Source organism: Heloderma suspectum, chromosome 1 (assembly GCF_057233095.1).
Source record: "Heloderma suspectum isolate Gila_16-S chromosome 1, 16-S_ref, whole genome shotgun sequence".
NCBI classification, from domain to species: domain Eukaryota; kingdom Metazoa; phylum Chordata; class Lepidosauria; order Squamata; family Helodermatidae; genus Heloderma; species Heloderma suspectum.
Window position 1 is genome coordinate 111174725 of NC_139458.1, and position 20916 is coordinate 111195640.

Genomic DNA, 20916 nt, shown 5'->3' on the forward strand with positions numbered 1-20916 from the left:
CCAAACGGGTGCCCTCCAGATGTCTTGGATTAAAGCTCTCGTGCTGGCTGGGAATGATGGAAGTTGTAGTTCAATACAAATTGAGGACACCAGGTTGGAGAAGGCTGCACTTATAATGTTAGGTATTTCAGAAAACAAAATGTGTTTAGGCTGATGTGACATAAGTGGCTAATTTGTTTCTAATTTTATTTTTTATGCTGTGACTTTCAATCAGACACTAAAGTCTGAAAATACAATTTGTAGCAGATGTATACACAGTGAAAGGCTGGAAGACAAAACCTGAAGAGTTGGCTGCTTCATTTCCCTTTATTACATTGAAATGTGTGCTTCTGTGACACTGGCTTTCTACTCAATCTCCCTACACCCTTTAAGGGAGCAATCTTCTGCATGTTTAGACAGAAAAAAGTCCTACAACTCCCAGCATTCCCCAGAATGCTGTTGTAGAACTTTTTTTCTGTCTAAATATGCAGTGTATCGCACCCTCAATCCATTAATGTGTTGACTATCATGTGATCTTACATTACTTCCTCAACTCACGGTGTAACGTCATACAGTCATCGTGGCTATTGACTGTATGGTTGGTTCGTAAAAAAATAACTAAAGTATGGAGTTTTCCTGATTTTTCAATGTATGATTAACAGGTAGAGCAGAGATTCTGATTCACAGCAGTGATTCTTTGAAACCAGGCATAAGGGAGTCTCTTCAATTATGAATTGTGGAACTCCCCCACTCCAACAACAACAAAAAAATGTTGTTAAAGAGTCTAAGGCCTTGACCAAAGGTTTTCTCTTACCTATTGCTGTGCACTGTCACTCTTTCAGGCTCAAGCAGGGAGGCTGAAGGAATTTAAGGGCTCCTTCACACCGGGCTTTTATCCTGCTATGGAGATTGCTTCTTCACAGAAGTTACGGGCCCTGTACACGATGCAGCCCTCATCCAAGGAACCTCCCACTTTTTACGAGGTCTACTCCTTTGTTTTCCATGACAAGGAAAGTCCGGCATTTTCCGTTCTCCCGCCATGGAGTCCATATAAATGAGCGTGTACAGTTTAAAGTCACTTTTATTACAAATAGAACAACAGTGCCACCTAGTGACTTTGTAATTAAACACATAGATCTCATTGAAAAGTTTAGGGTTTTTTTTAAAGCCACGTGGAAAGGACCTGATCTGATCCCACAAAGATTCCGGAAGCAGAAGCTGGTAAATCCTGGTAAATTGCAGGATTTGGGGGCTTGTGTGATGAAGCCCAAAGAGTACAGCCATTCTACTAACAACTGCTGTCCTCCTCTCAGATTTGAGCAAGTCAAGGTATGGGGCATTTTTTTTGCAGAGACACATAAGAATTTGCTTCCTATATGCAGTTTTCTTTTGCTCTTAGCCCCTACCCTAGAAGCTTCATCCAATGGCTAAATTCCTTCCAAAGATGGTATTTCTGTAAGCAGCACAGCCACTGGGTGAAGTTTCTATTGTTGTTGTTGTTCAGTCGTGTCTGACTCTTCGTGACCCTATGGACCATAGCACGCCAGGCCTTCCTGTCCTGCGCTCCCTCCCGGAGTGTGCTCAAGTTCATATTCATTGCATCGGTGATGCTATCCAGCCATCTCATCCTCTGTCATCCCCTTCTCTTTTTGCCTTCAGTCTTTCCCAGCATCAGGGTCTTTTCCAGAGAGTTTTCGCATTAGGTGGCCAAAATATTTCAGCTTCAGCTTTAGTATCTGTCCTTCCAATGAGCATTCAGGGTTGATTTCCTTTAGGATTGACTGATTGGACCTCCTTGCAGTCCAGGGGACTCGTAAGAGTCTTCTCCAGCACCACAGTTCGAAAGCATCAATTCTTCCGAAGCTCAGCCTTCCTTATAGTTCAGCTCTTGCAGCCATACATTACTACTGGGAAAACCATAGCTTTGATTAGATGGACCTTTGTCGGCAAGGTGATGTCTCTGCTTCTTACTATGCTGTCTAGGTTTGCCATAGCTTTCCTCCCATGGAGCAAGCGTCTTTTAATTTCATGGCTACAGTCACTGTCTGCGGTGATCTTGGAGCCCAAGAAAGTAAAATCTGTCACCGCTTCCATTTCTTCCCCTTCTATATGCCAGGAAGTGATGGGGCCAGATGCCATGATCTGAGTTTTTTTAATGTTGAGTTTCAAACCAGCTTTTGCACTCTCCTCTTTCACCCTCAACAAGAGGCTCTTGAGATCCTCTTCACTTTCTGTCATTAGGGTGGTATCGTCTGCATATCAGAGGTTGTTGATAATTCTCCCGGCAATCTTAATTCCGACCTGTGATTCATCCAACCCGGCGTTTCTCATGATGTACTCTGCATATAAGTTAAATAAGCAGGGTGACAATATGCAGCCTTGTCGTACTCCTTTCCCAATTTTGAACCAATCGGTTGTTCCATGTCTGGTTCTTACTGTTGCTTCTTGACCCTCGTACAGCTTTCTCAGGAGACAGGTACGGTGGTCTGGTACTCCCATCACTTTAAGAATTTGCCACAGTTTGTTGTGATCCACACAATCAAAGGCTTTGGCGTAGTCAATGAAGCAGAAATAGACGTTTTTCTGGAATTCTCTTGCTCTCTCCATGATCCAGCGAACGTTGGCGATTTGATCTCTAGTTCCTCTGCCTCTTCAAAACCCAGCTTGTACTTCCAGTAGTTCTCGGTTCACATACTGCTGAAGCCTAGCTTGTAGGATTTTGAGCATCACCTTGCTGGCATGTGAAATGAGCGCAATTGTGCGGTAGTTTGAACACTCTTTGGCGTTGCCCTTCTTTGGAATTGGAATGTAAACTGACCTTTTCCAGTCTTGCGGCCATTGTTGAGTGTTCCAAATTTGTTGGCATATTGAATGCAGCACTTTAACAGCATCGTCTTTTTAGGATTTTAAATAGCTCAGCTGGAATGCTGTCATCTCCGCTAGCTTTGTTGTTAGTAATGCTTCCTAAGGCCCACTTGACTTCACTCTCGAGGATGTCCGGCTCAAGTTCAGTGGCCGCACTATCATGGCTATCAGGGATATTAAGATCTTTCCTGTATAGTTCTTCTGCATATTCTTGCCACCTCTTCTTAATCTCATCTGCTTCTGTTAGGTTCCTGCCTTCTTTGTCCTTTATCATGCCCATCTTTGCACATAACATTCCCTTGAGATCTCCAATTTTCTTGAAGAGATCTCTAGTCTTTCCCATTCTGTTGTTTTCCTCGATTTCTTTGCATTGTTCATTTAAGAAGGCCTTCTTGTCTCTCCTTGCTATTCTCTGGAACTCTGCATTCAGTTGGATATATCTTCCCCTTTCTCCCTTGCTTTTCGCTTCCCTTCTTTCTTCAGCTACTTGTAAAGCCTCATCAGACAGCCACTTGGCTTTCCTGCATTTCTTTTTCTTTGGGATGGATTGAGTTGCTGCCTCCTGAACAGTGTTACGGACCTCCGTCCATAGTTCCTCAGGCACTCTGTCTACAAGGTCTAATACCTGAAATCTATTCCTCACCTCCACTGTATATTCATCAGGGATATGATTTAGGTCATACCTGAATGATTTAGTGGTTTTCCCTACGTTCTTCAATTTAAGCTGAAATTTTTCAAGAAGCAGCTCATGATCTGAGCCACAGTCAGCTCCAGGTCTTGTTTTTACTGACTGTATAGAGCTTCTCCATCTTTGACTGCAAAGGACATAATCAATCTGATTTCGATATTGACCATCTGGTGATGTCCATGTGTAGAGTCGCCTCTTGTGCTCTTGGAAGTTTCTATGCTGGGGGCTAAAGTCCATGGAAGTGTGAAGCTAACAATAGGGAATCCATTGAATGCCCGCTAGAAAATATGTTCTGGAGGCCGAGGATCAATTTTCACTTTAGCTGAGCACATTACCATCTTTGTGCCATGTGTAGTAGGTATTACATACACTAGTGACTTAGCTGTGGCGATGCAAACAAACCAGATGTGTGAAGTACTGAGTACTGCACAGTCCATCACTACAGATGTTTTTATAAATATATGTGATGCTAATATTATTCCTTTCTGGAGATGATACATCCTCCTCCTCTTCCTTTCCTGAATCTCTGTGTTTCTGAACTGATATTTATGTATCCCTTTGTTATGTTTTGAATATTATATTAGAAAATACACAGCAAACACTTCATTTCTAGAGCCTCATATGTACATCCATTTATTTGCAGAAATTATAACTATAATATTTAAAAAACCACAATTGTTATTTAAATTTTGTCAGGAGAATTGATATTACTGATCTTATATTAGTTATTAGCAATAATACACACTCCCCATCCCATCCATGGTGCTGCCCTCCCTCCCATCTACTTTAGAATATACAGAGGGAGCAATCCTATGGCTGCTAGTCAGCAGCTAGATGGCCACACGATATGTCAGTTTCCGGGAACTTACATCGGAGTCCGCAGTCTTGAGGTCGGTTCCCTGAGAAATTATGCAGCCCCCCACCACCACCATGCTGCCTCGGAGGAGGTGGCGCAGTGAAAACGGGGCGCTCCGGGGAGCGTTCTGGGGCGAGGAAGGTGGAAATGCCGGTACAGCACATCCAACATGTCGTCCGGCCACCTCTTCCCTCACTCTGACTTCCCACAGCTAGACAGCCAAAATCGACTGCCTAGCTGTAATGCATGGCAGGTGAAGCGCGGAGGGGATGATCCCCTCTGTACTTCTCCTTCCTGCATTGGATAGGTGGATGCCTCCATGTTTGGAGGCGGCCACCTACCCCAGTAGGGTTGAGCCCTAAAGCTCATAGATTGGGTTGTATCCATTGTTAATCCTACTTAAAGTAGACCCATTAAAATGAATTGGACTTCAGTCAGACTAAAACTGGATACTACCAGTTAATTTATAGCACAAAGTTACCCTTAATTGGGTATTCTAGGCTTGTATTCTAGGTTTTTAAAAAATCTTTTAACTATCCTTATTCAACTTTAGTGAAACAACTTTAGTGAAGATCTCTATGCTACCAATTGAACAGAGCCTCCTAAGGAGAAAGATTAAGGAGGCAATGTTTATTGATCAGCTGAAACCTGATATCAGTGCAAAGGATGAGATGAAACAAGCCATGATGTTTATTAATGAGGCTTGACTGGCTGTTGAATGCAGGTTCTGATTGTTAATCTTTGTTTTCCTCACCGAGGTTTGGCCTGTTCCTGTTCCTGGTTCTGACTTGTAGCATACTCTTATTTGTGATTGAAGCTGGTGTTTTATACCAAAATGTTTGACATTTTAAAATCTGTTTATATATTTCCTTATAAAGTGGATGTGCTATTGTTGGTCATTTGTTTTGTTTTGGAGTGCTGTGTCATGCGCATCGCCTCGCCTACATATCAGTTTATACTGTTATTTGTTCAGTGCTTCTACTGCTACCTGAGTAATAATAAATGTATGTAGAAACTTAAATTTGAGCACACAATCAAATCTTTATTAATGAATATCCCAGTGTGGGGACATAATATACCTCTCCCCATGGGGGATATTGAAATCTCCCCCTTTTACATAAGACCCAGAAGCATGGAGAAAGGAAACACAAGGAACATATACTTCCTCTCTCATTGCTTCTTTTGAATATCTGAAATGGATCTTAATGTAATCTGGTATAATAAGCTGAAGAATCATGCATATTCATTAATGCATTTAAAATAATTTCTGCAAGTTTACATGATAAAAAAACATTTTCACTTGAAACACATTAAGATAATAAACTCACCTATCTTACGCATATTTTCTCAGAAGCAAGGGCTGCTGTGTTCAATGAGACTTACTCCTAGGAAAGTATACACAGGATTGCAGTTTTAGGCTATGGTCCTAAGAACCAAGGGAAAAGTTCCATTGAACTCAGTGGGATTAACTTCTGAATAAAAATGCTTAGGATTACACTGTTAGTTTTCTAAATGAAGGAGGTTACTGTCCAGAGTCACATAGATACTGCAGCTTTTTCTTTTTTTTACTTGGAGTTATGACACATGCAATCCATACATTTTAGATAATATACATGAATCAGGTCATACACTTCAGAACTATTCCTTTAGTCATGTCATTCACTTGTCTTGAAAGCTTATATTCAGTGAAGATCTTCATACTTCGTTTGATGAGTCTGCAAAAGTAGAAAAAGTTAGTCTAAATATTAAACAGTAAAGTGATAATCAGCATTCAGTTGTCATATGACATAATTGTTATGGACAACAACCTTCTTTAAGAACGTTTTTAACTGAGATGTCACCACTACTTGCAATGAATTTAGAAAGATCCTAAAGGCCCATTGCTAGCAGTGCGTAGCATTCCAGACTAGTGTTCCTATGAGAGCACAGCTATGTGAGTCTTGGGACCCAGACCTACTGGTGCTGCCTGGAAGAGATGATGTAAGAATTTTGATTGGCAGAAATGAGAGCAAGAGGGAAGGACGAATTGGAAAAGTACACATGAAGGCTTGGCAAGAAAGGAACCCAAGAACCTTTTAGAAAGGTGCTTCTCGGGGGTTGAGAACTTCTAATTGAATAGATCAAGGAGCATGGAAAGGAGCATCAGCTTAAGCCTTCATGACATCTCGGCATCAATCACACAGAGTCTGAGATTTACTGTTCAGCCATGAATGTCCTCTAAATCTTTAGGTGACTAGTTCTTGGGAGGAAAGCTATGGCAAACCTAGACAGCATAGTAAGAAGCAGAGACATCACCTTGCTGACAAAGGTTCGTATAATCAAAGCTATGGCTTTCGAACTGTGGTGCTGGAGAAGACTCTTACGAGTCCCCTGGACTGCAAGGAGGTCCAATCAGTCAATCCTAAAGGAAATCAACCCTGACTGCTCATTGGAAGGACAGATACTGAAGCTGAAGCTCAAATATTTTGGCCACCTAACACGAAAAGAAAACTCCCTGGAAAAGACCCTGATGCTGGGAAAGAAGGCAAAAGGAGAAGGGGACGGCAGAGGATGAGATGGCTGGATAGCATCACCAATGCAATGAATATGAACTTGAGCACACTCCAGAAGAGAGTGGAGGACAGGAAGGCCTGGTGTGCTATGGTCCATGGGGTCACGGAGAGTCGGACACGACTTAACGACTGAACAACAACAACAACAAATGAAGCATCTGATTGCAGAGGAACAGCTGTTTTAGTCTTCTGCAGCAAAATCAACCATTTCAGCATATTGGCAGCTTGAAGGCAAATAATTTATTGCAGCACAAGCTTTCACAACAGAGTTAGGGTTGGCATTACTATTGTAAGTGTGAGGGGCAGACTGAGATATGATGTTGGGAGCAGAACTGGCTGTTGCAGGAGAAGGCAAGCTGGACATCAGTGGCCTATGCATCCCCCCATCCCACCCCCTTCCAGTTCTTCTCTCAGCCAGTGAGACCCTGGGTATCTTGGTAGTTTCCCCCAGAGACTGACATTGCTGTTGCTGAATGCCAGGTCAGAAGATGGTAAGAGCACTGCAATCCCTGCAACAGCCATTAAAGGGCTAGCACGTGCTAGTCTGACGCTTATCGTACTGACCTGGCTAGACAAGGCAGGAAGGGTTACTTTATCTCAGCTTTGCCCACCAGCCTTTCTAGAGCTGCAGCAGGCCAGACTTGGAGAGGGGGGAAACAGAAAACAGCCCTGTAGCTGCCCCTTTAATAGCAATTTGATCTGGAATAATTAGCAGGTGATCCTGTTTATTTGCATGACCTGAAAAATGCCATGTGCTGATTTCTGTATATCTAACCTCTGTTAAAGGGGCAGCAACAACCCTTTCCCCCCCTGGCCAGTTGACACAGCAGGCTCATTGGGGGTTGTTTAACCCACAAGGAGCCACAGCGCATACTGGGCACGTGCAGGCAACTTTCTGAATATGTAACACCAGCTTGGGGGCTGCCGTTTCATCTGAACCCGGCCACCAAGGATGGAATTGCATATCCGATTGCATATCCAAAATGTCGCCCAGCATGCACTGCAGCTCAAAGTTGGGTTAAATAACCCACAGTGAACTGGCCATGTCATGCGAATTGGTCCAACTCTCTTCAGATTCTTTTGTTTATTGTATTTCTATCCTACCTTTTGATCCAGAAGGATCCCCAAGGCTGTTTATACAAAATATAATTATATTCGGGCTGCTTCTACCCCTCCCCCCCAAAACACTTGCAAGGGTTCTGTAATCACAAGTAGCTATATAATATTTCTATACAGACCCCATATGTATATCACAGCTTACTGGGCCCCCATCCTTGGAAATACTGTGGGAAATATCACATCAAGTGAGTAGCTGTTGTGGAAATGAACATAGATGCCTACTGTTTCCATATATGTGTTGACCAATCCAATCAGTGAAGGAAGCCACATTTGTATAAACTCCTGGATAGCCTTTTCTTCCACAGCCAAAGCCCCAGCTTATTATTCCATTAAGGGTATAGTAGCCGGAGTCTTCTGAAGGACAAACCAGCGGACCTCCTGAGTCACCCTAATGAAAAGGAGTATGACTTAAATTAATATAATCTATGTGTACGGTGGCAAGGATTGGTATTTTTAAAAAGCCATTGCTGTGACCTTAGTTTGTACATTCTGGTTTGCCACAGGTATTGTGCTACATGTATTTTTCTAAATGTCAAATCACTGTAATGCACTTGGTTATTTGTTCTTGTTCTAATCCTCAGAACTGTATTCTGAATCTAGTAACCTATAAAAAATGCAGCTCTGTCACCAGCCTCAAGCCCTTTCTTGTTCCTCTCACCAGTTACCAGCAAACATGTGAATACTAGTGAGTTTTCTCTCTTTATTTTTAGATTTATATTCCACCTTTGTTCCTCTTGCAAGGAAGCCAAGGTGGCTCACATGGTCCCCCTCCTCTCCATTTTATTCTCACAACAACCCTGTGAGGTAGGTTAAGCTGAGAGTTAGGCTTTGGACTGGTCCAAAGTCACCCAGTGAGCTTCGTGGCCAAGTGAGAACCCGGGTTTCCCCAGTCCCATTCCAACTCTCTAACCACTGCACCACACTGGCTCTCTGAACTTTCCCTTACTAGTACATTATGAGTTTACTAGCCAGGGCAAGGTAGCAATCTACAAATATCTATTCCTGGAGTATTTACATGTTAAAAGAAACGATTGCAGAGTAAGTCATAGGGGACTGCACCCCAAATCCTACCATGACCCAGGCCTTCATAATCAAATGTTTCTCTTTCAACTTATCTGATTGGAGAATGGCAAGGCATTTTACAGATGAGACCAGAGCCCCATTCAGATGATATGCCCATACAAGGAATTCCAACACCACTCCAACACCCGATCCGTCTCATCCCCAAACATTCTTGCACTGAGTGAGAAGTTCTGAGGAAAGATTCTATGCATGTTCGCCTGCACAGTCTTAGTAACCTCCCTATGATCAGGAACCCTACTTTATCCACACCTTACCACTCAATGCAGGAAAGCTGGGAATGGAGAATGGGGCATGCAGGGAGGTTGGGCGCAGGGCCAACACAATGCTTCCATGCCACCTACATAAAAGTTGGGATTTCCTGTTCAGGCATTACACCTGAATGGGGCAAACTTTATTACCTTTGGAACAGTTCTACTGACATCACCTCAGTATCCATATTAGAGCTTTTCTGAATTCCTAGCTGAGCATAAAGCATATACTCTGTGACACCTTACTGTACATCCATCCTTTCCCCCTTCAGCAGGGAATCCAGCACAGAACATCCATTTATTCAGTCCACCAGGATGGTCCATGTAGTATTTCTGACATTCTTCAGAAACCAAAATAGGAACTTCAAGTTGATGGAGTTTTCTTGATATTTCTCCATCTTGAGGTGGGAAAAAATATTACAGTCAGGAAAACTATGATCCAGATTAAACTCTGCAGGTAATTATTTATTTTCTCTTAAACAAAGGGTAGGCAACCTGCAGACTTTGGCCTAATTCATTATTACTTTTAGCCTAATTTTCTCAAGTCCTGTGCAGGTGATCAGTTCAGATTTCTAGCAAGAACTATCTGTTCCTCCCCCAACAGCACACTGGATGGGATGGAAGAGGGGAGGCCAAGAGAGGAAGGGAGGCCAAGAGAGAAGGGGTGGCGGAGAGAGGGAGAGAGGAGGCATGGCTCCCCCCACTTTTGGCTCTGGCCCTGCCCACCACAGGCTTCAGCCCCTCCCAGCACCACCATGCAGCCCCTGACAGATTACTCCTGAGAAAATGTGGCCCTCACAGAAAAATGGTTCCCCAATCCTAGTTTTAACAATCGAAGATGCTTCCTTTGCATGCATAATCATAACATTTTTAGAGTCTACGTTTATATATTTTCCACAAGGGAGGCACTTTTTTTTTCTACCACTCTCTTCAATGAAGAATTTTCTGGCTAATTGATAAGCGTAGAATTCTTACTACAAGGAAAATGTGCTCACCTTCATACTGATTACCCCATCCTGTAATAACACACAGCCTGGATGGCTCAAGCTTTTCATCTTTCTCAGGCAGGCACGCAGGACGAATGTAATGGTTGAATTCTAAAGGTTCAGTCAGCTGCACCAGTGCAAGGTCTGAATCCATAGTAATGGTGTTAAAATCTGGGTGTATAATGTATTGCTTCACTGATCTTTTCTAGAAACAGGAAAGCATGGCGGCAGCACATTATGTGAAAAGGTCGATATCATCAGCTTGAACACATTTCAGCCAGTCAATGCAATTGTTTGGAACCATGCGTAAGAGACAGATACAACACAGCTTAATAACTGCTTTAGAAAGAGAGATTTTCTTTTCATTGTAGGCAGTAGATAGTGGTGGAATGATATGTGTAGCACAGAGCCTTTCTCAATGAGGCTTTTGTTGTGCGCTTGTGATTGCTCCCTCGTGGTAGTTTGCAGGTCCTTTATACAACGTCATCATCCTCTAGGGCCTCTCCTGTGCTTCTTAATGACCCATATAGTAATTCCTTACTTATTGCAGTAAGAGATAATAGAAAGAACACCCAAAGCAGAAAAGAGGGAGAGAAAAATATTCCCCTTCTCCAAAACAAGGAAATCCTTGGGCCACATGGATTGTTCATTGTCACAATCAAACCATGAGCTACGTACTTTGACTATAACCCAAATCTTCCTGATAGGACACTAGCATAATATTAATGCAAACCAACTTGCTTTGGAAGGTTACTCTGTTCTTTCCATTATTTTTCTGGTGGCCACAGCAATTGCATTCTAAGCAGAATTTCCAGATGGGATACAGAGGCAGACCTTATTAGGTTTTTTCCAGCCTTCCCAGTTATGTGCAACGGGCTCCCGCAGCAGTGCTGGGCACTTGTTCATAGTTTTTCCATTGCTGAATGCTGTTTGAAAGAGGGATCACACTGTTTGTGGTGTGAACACTCATCCCACATTTACCTCTGCTAAACAGATTTGACAAGTTTTTGTATTTTAAAACCTGCATGACCTGTTTGACTAAAGGCAATAGCCTGTGTAGCATGGAAAGCAAAGCATTTCCCAAGCCTCTTTCAGTTCTCTCATAAGCTATTGTCTATCCCTACCCTCACTTGTGCTTCCGCATGACCTGAAATTTGCGTTTATACTGAAACTCTAGCAGTTCTGCATGGTGTAACAGTGTTCTCTATGCTAAATGATAAAGACATGTTCCTTTCTAGCTTGTACTAACCTGACTGTTCTGTTCTTGGTCTTGGTCTTCTATGTCATGGATTCCAGCCACCAATCTCCAAAGATCTCTGTATTGTTCCCTTTACAGAGAATATAATGGAAGAAGTCTCAGGATTGCTTTAATCAAACAGTTTATATCAAAAATTTATATTCAAGCATGAGACTATGTTTTACTCCCCTGCACAGTTGGTCTCTTGAATGTAAACAAAAGTGGGACTTACCTCTGAGTACATGTAAAATAATACTGTAAGGGCCCAGTGTTACTCATATAAATCAACTAACTTTAATAAGAGTGTAAGTAGGTGTTATAATTTGGCTGGGCCTACAACTCCCATCATCCCTAGCCAGCATTGCCAGTGGTGAGGGATGGTGGGAGTTGTAGGCCAAAACATCTGGAGGATTACAAGTTGGCCACCCTTGGTTTAGACCAAGAGGCTGGTACTCCGAGTTTCCTATATTACCTTAATCAAAACATGGCAGAGATGGATTTTCTTTCTTTTGATCTTGTTTTTTAACGTATTTTTTTAACTGAGCTTTGGTTATTAGAAGAAAATGCAAGACAAATGCTGTAAAAGTAATATATAGCAATATACAGCAACATAAGGAAAACAGTTATTCAAAGAGGAGAATAAAAGTATTACAATTATCAAACAATGCAAGTAGTCATTAAAAATGCACAGAAGTAATTTGTGTATTACCCAAGCAATAAAGCTAAAACTGCAGAGGAAGGTAGGGTGTAAGCGGTCATTGATCTTGGCAGGAGAATAAGAAACAGAGGACACACTAGCTCATATTAGGCATACATTTCTGCATTTGGCAGAGACACATTCAGCCATTGACATCGGCATTACATATGAGATAAAGCAAACCCCCAGCTTCCATGGTTTACTTGTTCTACCCTGTCTAAACATGCATAGGATTGCACCTTAAATAATTTCTTATGGGGCTAACCAGGATCATCTCTTAATTAACTTGCTTTGGGGTTAATATTGGGTCTAGGATGATGTTAGCAGTCAGTCCTCATAAGAATTGCACAGCTGGATATTCCCACCAGAGGTTTGGGGGCTTCGCTGTTTTTTATGATCCCAATTATCTCAATGGGGAGATAAGAAATCCTACATGGTAAACCTCCCGCCACTGCCGCTGCCACCACCACATACAAGAGAAATTAGTATACATCCCCCAGCCTTAGTCGGTGCATCTTTATACAGCTGTGTGTGTCAATAACAAGGTTCACGGAGACCTAAGTGGCTTGAGAAGGCCACAATGTCTCAGCAGATTTAACCTGCAAATAAAGCAGAGCTCACAGGGAATCCAATAGCAAAAGAAGGCCACATGCTGTCAGCAAAGAATCAATCCTCTTTTAAAAATTAGAACTGCTGCCATTCTGAGAGCTTCTGAGTAACAAAAGTGAATGAAATACCTACACGTCCTGATTCTTAATAGTGTTGTTGAAATTAGTGAGACTCAAGTTGATGAGTAGGTTAGATATTTGCACTCTTACAGCTACAAAGAATATAAAGAAAACATTCCATAGGCCTAGGGTTAACATGCAAACAAACTAGAACTCTTTGTTTAAAAATCTCATTATTTTAGGATTGCTGTAAACTGGACTAACCAGCCTCCGTCTTTTAGGCAGATAGGTCAGATTCCCATCAGAAAGTCCTCTGGGACTGAATCAGATTCTGAAAGAGTGTTCCTTTTTTGTAGCTACAGTGCTGCAGCTCATTCTACATTCTAGCAAAATCCTGCTCTGAAGACAAAAGATCCGGGAACATTTTTTTAGAAATACAATGAGAAGCAGATCTGGGTTCAGTTAGGGTTGCCAGTAAATCACAAAGTCTTCCATCCGATTCATACTTATCTGGGTAGTCATAAGTAGACATGCCTGGGATTGCACTGTAAATAATGCATTTGTTAATGTGTTTTCAAAGTGAATGGACCCTTCTGACTATCACCCCATGGCAAAACGTTCGTACTGTGCTTACCTTTGTTTAAAACAGTGAGCAGCAGTGACCACCCATGTGCTTTTAACAACTGTTGCCCCACAGATGTTTTCACCTAAAATCTGTAAGCTGGCCTGCCAAGGCCAAGAATATGGGACAGCTTCCTCGCCTCCAACTATCCGACTGAAGAGAAACCTCGGTTGATTTGATGCTACTCCGCAAGTGTCATCTGGTGGCACAGAACAGAGCACAATACAAAAACTGTCAGTGTAGCATAAAGCTGTCTACATTTGGCTGATTCTACAGCAAGCTGCTCATTAGGAGCAGCATGTATTTAACTAAGGCTGTGATCCTATATACACTGTGGTTCTATATATATCCTTACATACATTGGTGTGGTCCACTAGAAATGGCTTTTCCATAAACCCTATTGGCAGTAAGGACACTTACAGTGGCCAGTGCCACGAAAGCTAGTTGATAGAAGGCCCAGACTTTTAATCGGATGTGTCCAGAGGCTTGTAATCTGCAATATATTTCGGATTGATCTCCATCTGCCTTACTATGAGAGCAGTTTCCATCCAAAACTTGACATATGTGTATAAAATTTATACTTTTTTCCTGCATAATTGGCACCTGATACACAGCAGAATCAGTGAATCACTCCAATCCTAACTACAAACCAAACTCTTGGTTCTTCTCTACATTCTTTGTGCCCCTCCCTTGCTCCTACCAAAGGGTACCCTTGATGCAAGTTGATTTACCAGGAATGTCAGTTCCATTTGTTGTGTCACTTATTTCTTCAGGAAGCATCACTTCACTGCTTGAATTTGATATGTTTAAATCTAGCAGAGAGAGAGAGAGAGAGAGACGTCAGAGTCAGTCTCAGGATTAGTCATGTGAACTTTATTCTACTTTGAGCAGAAAAGATAAAATTTGAGTCATTTTAAGAGTTTATGTACAGAGATAACAGATTTAATAAAGGGCCTGTCATTTGGGGACACCTGAATGTAATTATATTTACATTTTCACCTGTTGATTTCAGCCTTTCTCAACTAGGTGCCCTCCAGGTGTGTTGGACTACAACTCCCATTATCCCCAGCCAGCATGGCCATGCTCTGATTCAAGTGATCCATAGAAAGGTTGCAGAATATTCAAGAGTATCTGTACTTGGCCCTGCAGTTGAATATTTATTTTCTGATCATGGTGACTGAGGTAATTTGTTTATGTTGCTGCCCTCAACTCCAGATACGAATGCTGCATACTGAACCTGACCTGAAGCAAAAGCTGATAGTCATTACACAGAACTTACTCACAAAGACATCACATTAGAAAGGCAAGAGTATGGTTATTCAAATGTGAATTACGTATGTGCTTTTATTTGTAGAACAAAATAAAAGCTATGAAGGCCACTACTATGAGACTTCCAGCAATTTGCAAGTGATTTGTGAAAAAATATGTATTTGAGAACCACTGCCATAAACAGCAACACAGGGGAGGGCCTTCTCGGTGGTGGCCCGCTAACTGATTTCCCCAATGAGGCCTGCCTGGTGCCAGTATTGTTATCTTTTCGATGCCAGGTCAAGACTTTTTTCCCAGGCATTTGGCAGCATGTGATGAGTTTTAATTGATCTTGGATTTGTTTTATGGTTCAGCTGATTGCTCAAAGTTATTTTTAGATATATGTTGTCTCTGCGTATACTGTCTGTGTGTTTTTAAAGCTTTAAAATTTTGCATATTGTATTTTTAATGTTTTTAACCTTTGTAAACCATCCAGAGAGCTTCGGCAGATCTCCAGATGTTTTGAACTTCCCATAAATCCTTTCTAGCATGGCTAATGGATAGGAATACTTGCAGATGACATCTAAAACGTCTAGAGATCTATTTTCTGACCCACCCCTGCCATAGACCAACACCACATAGACATGTACATGGAAGTAAGTTCCTCTCCATCCACCATTTTGTTTACCTGCAACAGCAATGAACACAAATCTGGCTTTGAATCCACCAAAGGTCTCTGTTTCATCTGAATGAAAGCAGATCAGCATGGTACTAGAGGAACTCAAAACTGGTGCTGGGACAGCAAATCCACATGATCGTGCTAAAGAAGTAAATGACAAGATTCACAACTGATGAGAAGCACCTTTCAACATACAAAATGCTAAAATCAACACAGGTATCTTAAATTTTTGGCATTCTCAAGTTACTGAACACTCTTTATATAAAAATTTATTAAGGCTACTCCTATTTCCTTTATATAAAGTACAACAATGTGTAGACTAGGAAAGTCATTGTCAATGTTGGGTGCTGACTTAAGGTTTCTCTATGTGTTACGTTATATTTTCACTAGTTTTTAAAAAAAAATATTGAAAAATAAAAAAATAACCCCTCAATGAAATAATTCAATTGTTTAAAAGGGGGATTTGTAATGCAAGATTAACCAAGCAGTGATAACCAGACTGAAACTATGGCAACATAGCAGATCAACTTGTTTACAGTGGGGCCTGCCCCAGTCAGGTCTTTATTTCTTTTATGAATTGCCCTGTAGCCAAAACTCACTTCTGGTGTTGAAGCCTAGTTGGAGTTCTGGCATCAGACACCAGGAAGTTAAGCAGTGGGAGAGGGGAAGGTCCACTCCCAAACGCTTCCACCACTCCACTGGTATACCTGAGACCGGAGGTAGATCTGAGTTTAAACAAATGGATCTGCTACTATTACATGTAGCCAGGCTAGACTGCAACACTAGTTCAGCCTCTAACAGTATGAGAGTGGAATTGCTGGTTTCATTGCTTGGGTTTTATAGGATCATATGGCTTGGTGTAGTCCAGCCTACCCAAACCTGGTGCCCCTCTGGAAATTTGGGACTACAACTCCCAGCATTCTTGACCATTGACCATGCTGGCTGGGGCTGATGGGAGCTGATGTCTGGACAGCATCTGGTTAAGGAAAGCTGGTGTAGTCCATGCCCCTGCTCCATGAACTTCAGCATGTCTAAATGCATACAAAGCACTCATAGAAAGTGTTCTGACCTGCCCACAGCAGGTACCTATGCTGCAAGGTTATCGCCCAATTGTTGTGGGCTGCTTTTGTTTAGTTCATTCTAGGTTGTGAGCGGGAAGATTGTGTGTATTTGTGGATGAACACTTTCCACATTGCATTCATTTTAGATTATGTTTTTGTGGTATTTATTTGTATTACTGTGTTGATTATGGTTTATATTGATTTGGGGGTTGTTGTTTTCCTGTTACATGAAACATGAAGTTCTGTATTGTGTGTGTAAGTCACTTTGAGAGTGCTTTTTGCAGTGGGAAGTGATGCATAAATTTAATAAACAATAGTAACAACAACAACAACCTCATCCTGATTATGTACTGCAAGTAACAAACTGATGCTAACAAGGAGAACAAACAGTTCAAGCAGTAACAACAACAACAACAACAACATTTGGTATTTATATTGTACTTTTTGAGGATGCTTCACATGCATTATCTCAGTACTCCTCATAACAGCCCTATGTGAGGTCAGTCAGTGTTGTTATTCTGGTACTGCTGATGAAGGGTGATAGATAGGAGCCTGCTTGAAGTCTCATAATGCATTCATGGCGGAGGTCAATTTAGAACCAAGGACTGTGCAGCTGACATCTCACACTCTGAGCCACTCTACAACACCAACATTCCCAATATAGTACACAGTTTAGCAAAGTAATCCAAATGGATGAGATGGGATGTCAAACCACACACTATAGAGGAGGAAAGACAACATCACCAGGAAGACTCTGTATATTGACTGGGCAATGTATATCTCTCAAACAAATTCACATTCTCCAACTTGAAGACTGCAAATTGAACCGGCCAATGTACAGCATTCCCTTTTTCTGCAGTCAGATAGTGAACACTTTCCATGCCTTCATATGAATGAGCACAATTTACCAGTGCTCATGTATAATATCTATTCAACTGAAATTAACCTAAGCAGCATCACAGCAGAGACACCAGGCTTAAAAAAAACAAAACCCGACCACATAATAGCATATTCAGCATACATTTGTCTCTGTTTTGAAACCAATGACGTTCTATGCATTTCCAGTTTTTCTAGAGACTGTTCCATTACTACTGTTATCTTCAGAGACAGAAAACAAAAAAGAATAAACATCAGATATGAATCATTACACACTACTAGAAATAAATATAAGAAACAAACCTATTTCATTCTCCTTTGCAACATTTTCATAGACAGTCACTGAGTCATAAGTGCAGTCCTCATTTTCCTCCAGTTCAAAATGTTCATATATGAGCTTCAAAAAAACAAAACAGCAAACAACTGAAATTCAAACAACAGCAAACCACAGGAGTTTAGTTTCAAATGGATCTTTTTTTTCTTCTTATTTGCCATAGATCAGTCAGTGGTATTATCAAGGAAGTTACACCATTGCTCTGTCCATGGCCAGTAAGAAAAAAAAAACTTCATTTAAACAAAACATGGAACAAGGCTGCCATCCTCTGCACATGTATCTCAGAATAAGCCCCTATCAGACACAGTTGGCCTTTTTTCAGTGTAAACATGTACAGGATTGCACTGCACATCCCCAAATCCAAACATCAGAATTTATTCTATTTTATATATGGAAACAGATCCACAGTTTATGGTTGGTTATAGTCTACAATACCAGTAAGTCTCAAAATGTGGGTAGCAACCTCTTGCTGGTGTTTTATAAAAATACCAGTGTGGCCTTCAGTCTCAAAAAAAAATTAAATAAAAGATGTCAAGTTTAAGGGTTGTTTGTTTTAAACTGACACTTGAGCCAATACTGCTGCTGCACTCCTGCTGTTTTGTTTGCACCACCAACCACTAGGACTACAGGAAGGTAACACTTCTTAAAGCAACCCTGTAAACTAGCATTTCTGGTAGGGATGTCAGAGAAATCCCCAAGGAAACCAAATGAGTTTGGTTTTCCATGAATCTGACCCGCGGATTCCGCAGCACACCAGCTTTTCCCCTGTCAGGTGGATTCCGCAGATGTGAGGACTGGTTTTCTAACTTTCTTGAATTTTGCACAAATTTTGTCATAGAAAAGTACACAAAATTTAAAAACCCGGCCAAAAATGTACATTTCGCCCACAGGCTGGGGAGTGAAAATGCGCATTTTGGCACATGCAAATTTGTGCAAATGCGCATTTTGGCACATGCAAATTTGTGCAAATGCGCATTTGCACAAATCCGAAAACAAAAAGAAATCCAATTCTGTGGATGGGCGGACGACGGAATGAAAGGCACCTGACAATCTGCGAAACACAGAAGGAATGGATTTTGCACAATCCACATACCCGGTTTCCGCTCATTTCCAGTGTTGGACAGGTCAGCTCAGCTCCCTTCTGCAAGCTCTGCTCACCTGCCTCATTCCAGAAATGAGCATTTCCATTTGGTTGTTTGTTTAAGGAGCTACTAGCTTCCCAGTGCTCCAGCAGTGAGTCCTGCTAGCATGTGGCGCAGTCCAAGCCTATACTTATTTACTATGAAGTACATCCCACTAACAGTAATGGGTCTTACTCCCATATATGTGCATCTACGACCACAAGATAATGAATCCAAAATTCCTACCACACAAGAAAATACGTACATTCTATCTTCCAGGGGAAAGTGTAAGTTGCATCAAATATTACAAAGACAAAAATACATAATTGTAATTATTGCTATTAACAGATCTACAGCAAGAGCCTATGCCTGTCTACTCAGAAGTAAGTCCCAAAGTTTGCCTAGGAGTGCTGCCCAAATCTCACTGTAGTGACTATAAGTTTCTAATGGACATTACACATTTATTAAAGGAAATGCAGATAATAAGACGATAACATTGGGGGCTATTGTACCCCCCAAAATTTGGAAATACTAGCTATAACAGGATAATGGACCCTTACATGGATAGACATCACATTCTCAATCTTGTTTGCATAGCCACTTCAAAAAAAGCTTTATAGAAAAGCGTGATTAAGTATGGAGATGGTTAACTTCAAATGAAAAAGATAATACTTCATTTTCTAATATTTGGAATTCATATTTGATAATAGATTATTTCTTTGCTTCACAAATGTTACCAGAGGAAGCAGATCACACATAATGTACACCAGCATTACATGGATGTACCAAGGCTGTTTCAGGCAGGTCATACCAGCCCCCAAAATGTATGAACAATAGGGATGTCAGAGAATTCCACCATGGATCTCGGTGAGGCCGAATGCCAGTGCATTCAGCCCCCCGAAATCTGTGGCAGAATGAAGCCCCCCGCCCCACCACCCCACGAAAGGCGCGCGAAACGGGACACTTACCTGGTGCCGTTCGCGCTGCTTTGCGACTGGTGGCCACGTCTGCGGCCGCCATTTGCATCCCTGTCTTTTGCCGTGATAGACCATGTAAAAAAAAAGGAACGCAAATGGCAGCCACTACGCCATTTGCGCCACTGGTGGGTTTTTTTTGCCGTGATAGGCTACATAAATATTTACGTAGCCTATCACAGCCAAAAAACAGGAACGCAAATGGCGGCCGCTGTAGCCGCCGCCATTTGCTTCTGCAGGCTCCACACGGCGCCTGCAAATGCACCCAGCCGGTGGCTCCACGGAGTTGCCACGGAGCAGAGCCGGCCTGGTTAGGATTTCGGGGTGAGGTGCGGAGCGCCTCCCCCCCACCGCAAATCACCCTGTCAAAAAGATAAGTGACTTTCGTACATCCCTAATGAACAAGGTTAACAACCATGCTGGACTCAGACCAAAGCTCAGCACTCTGTTCCCAGAGTGGCCAACCAGATGCCTATGGGAACCCCCAAGCAGGACCTGAACAGGAGCACCCTCCTGCTCATGTTCCTGTTCCCCAGCAACTGGAATTCCGAGGCATTCTGCCTCTGATATGGGAAGTAATACATGACTAGCAGCCATTGATAGCTTTATCGTCCATTAATTTGTCTAACCCCCTTTTAAAGCTGCCCAATGTAACGGCCATCGCTATATCTGTAGTAGCGCATGCCATACTTTAACTATGGGGTGTGTGAAGTTCTTCCTTCCATCTCACCTGAATGCCCCACCATTCAGTTTTACTAGATGATCCCAGGTTCTAGTATCTCCCTATCCGCTTTCTCCATATCCTGCATCATTTTATACACCACTATCACGTGCCCTTCATTCTCCTTCTTTCTAAGCTAAAAAGCCCCAGATGCTAAGGTTGAAGATAGACAGGCTTAAAGGGCACTGAAGTTTGCTTCATTAGATTTTAACAACATCCCAACACAACAAACCCTAAATGGAATTATATGTTTTTCAGTTATGAAATAGCCCCAAAATAAAGCCGCCTCAGGAATGGACTAT

The 20916-nt window shown here is 41.9% G+C and overlaps 1 protein-coding gene across 2 annotated transcripts in view; it reads right to left on the reverse strand.

Moving 5' to 3' along the window:
* Positions 1 to 4141: 4141 nt before the first annotated feature.
* Positions 4142 to 20916, reverse strand: part of OVCH2 (ovochymase 2) — a 69695-nt gene continuing 52920 nt past the window's right edge. Inside the window, exons 15-23 of one of the 2 annotated variants that reach the window (XM_084828240.1) lie at positions 17768 to 17861; positions 15537 to 15668; positions 14332 to 14412; positions 13613 to 13799; positions 11626 to 11704; positions 10386 to 10581; positions 9637 to 9788; positions 8282 to 8447; positions 4148 to 6103 (exon numbers count right to left, since the gene is read on the reverse strand). In XM_084828240.1, the coding sequence (XP_084684366.1) occupies positions 6084 to 6103; positions 8282 to 8447; positions 9637 to 9788; positions 10386 to 10581; positions 11626 to 11704; positions 13613 to 13799; positions 14332 to 14412; positions 15537 to 15668; positions 17768 to 17861 (1107 nt within the window). In that variant the 3' untranslated portion in view covers positions 4148 to 6083. Of the gene's footprint in view, positions 6104 to 8281; positions 8448 to 9636; positions 9789 to 10385; positions 10582 to 11625; positions 11705 to 13612; positions 13800 to 14331; positions 14413 to 15536; positions 15669 to 17767; positions 17862 to 20916 lie in introns of both variants that reach the window. The other variant, XM_084828248.1, reaches the window with a different exon arrangement.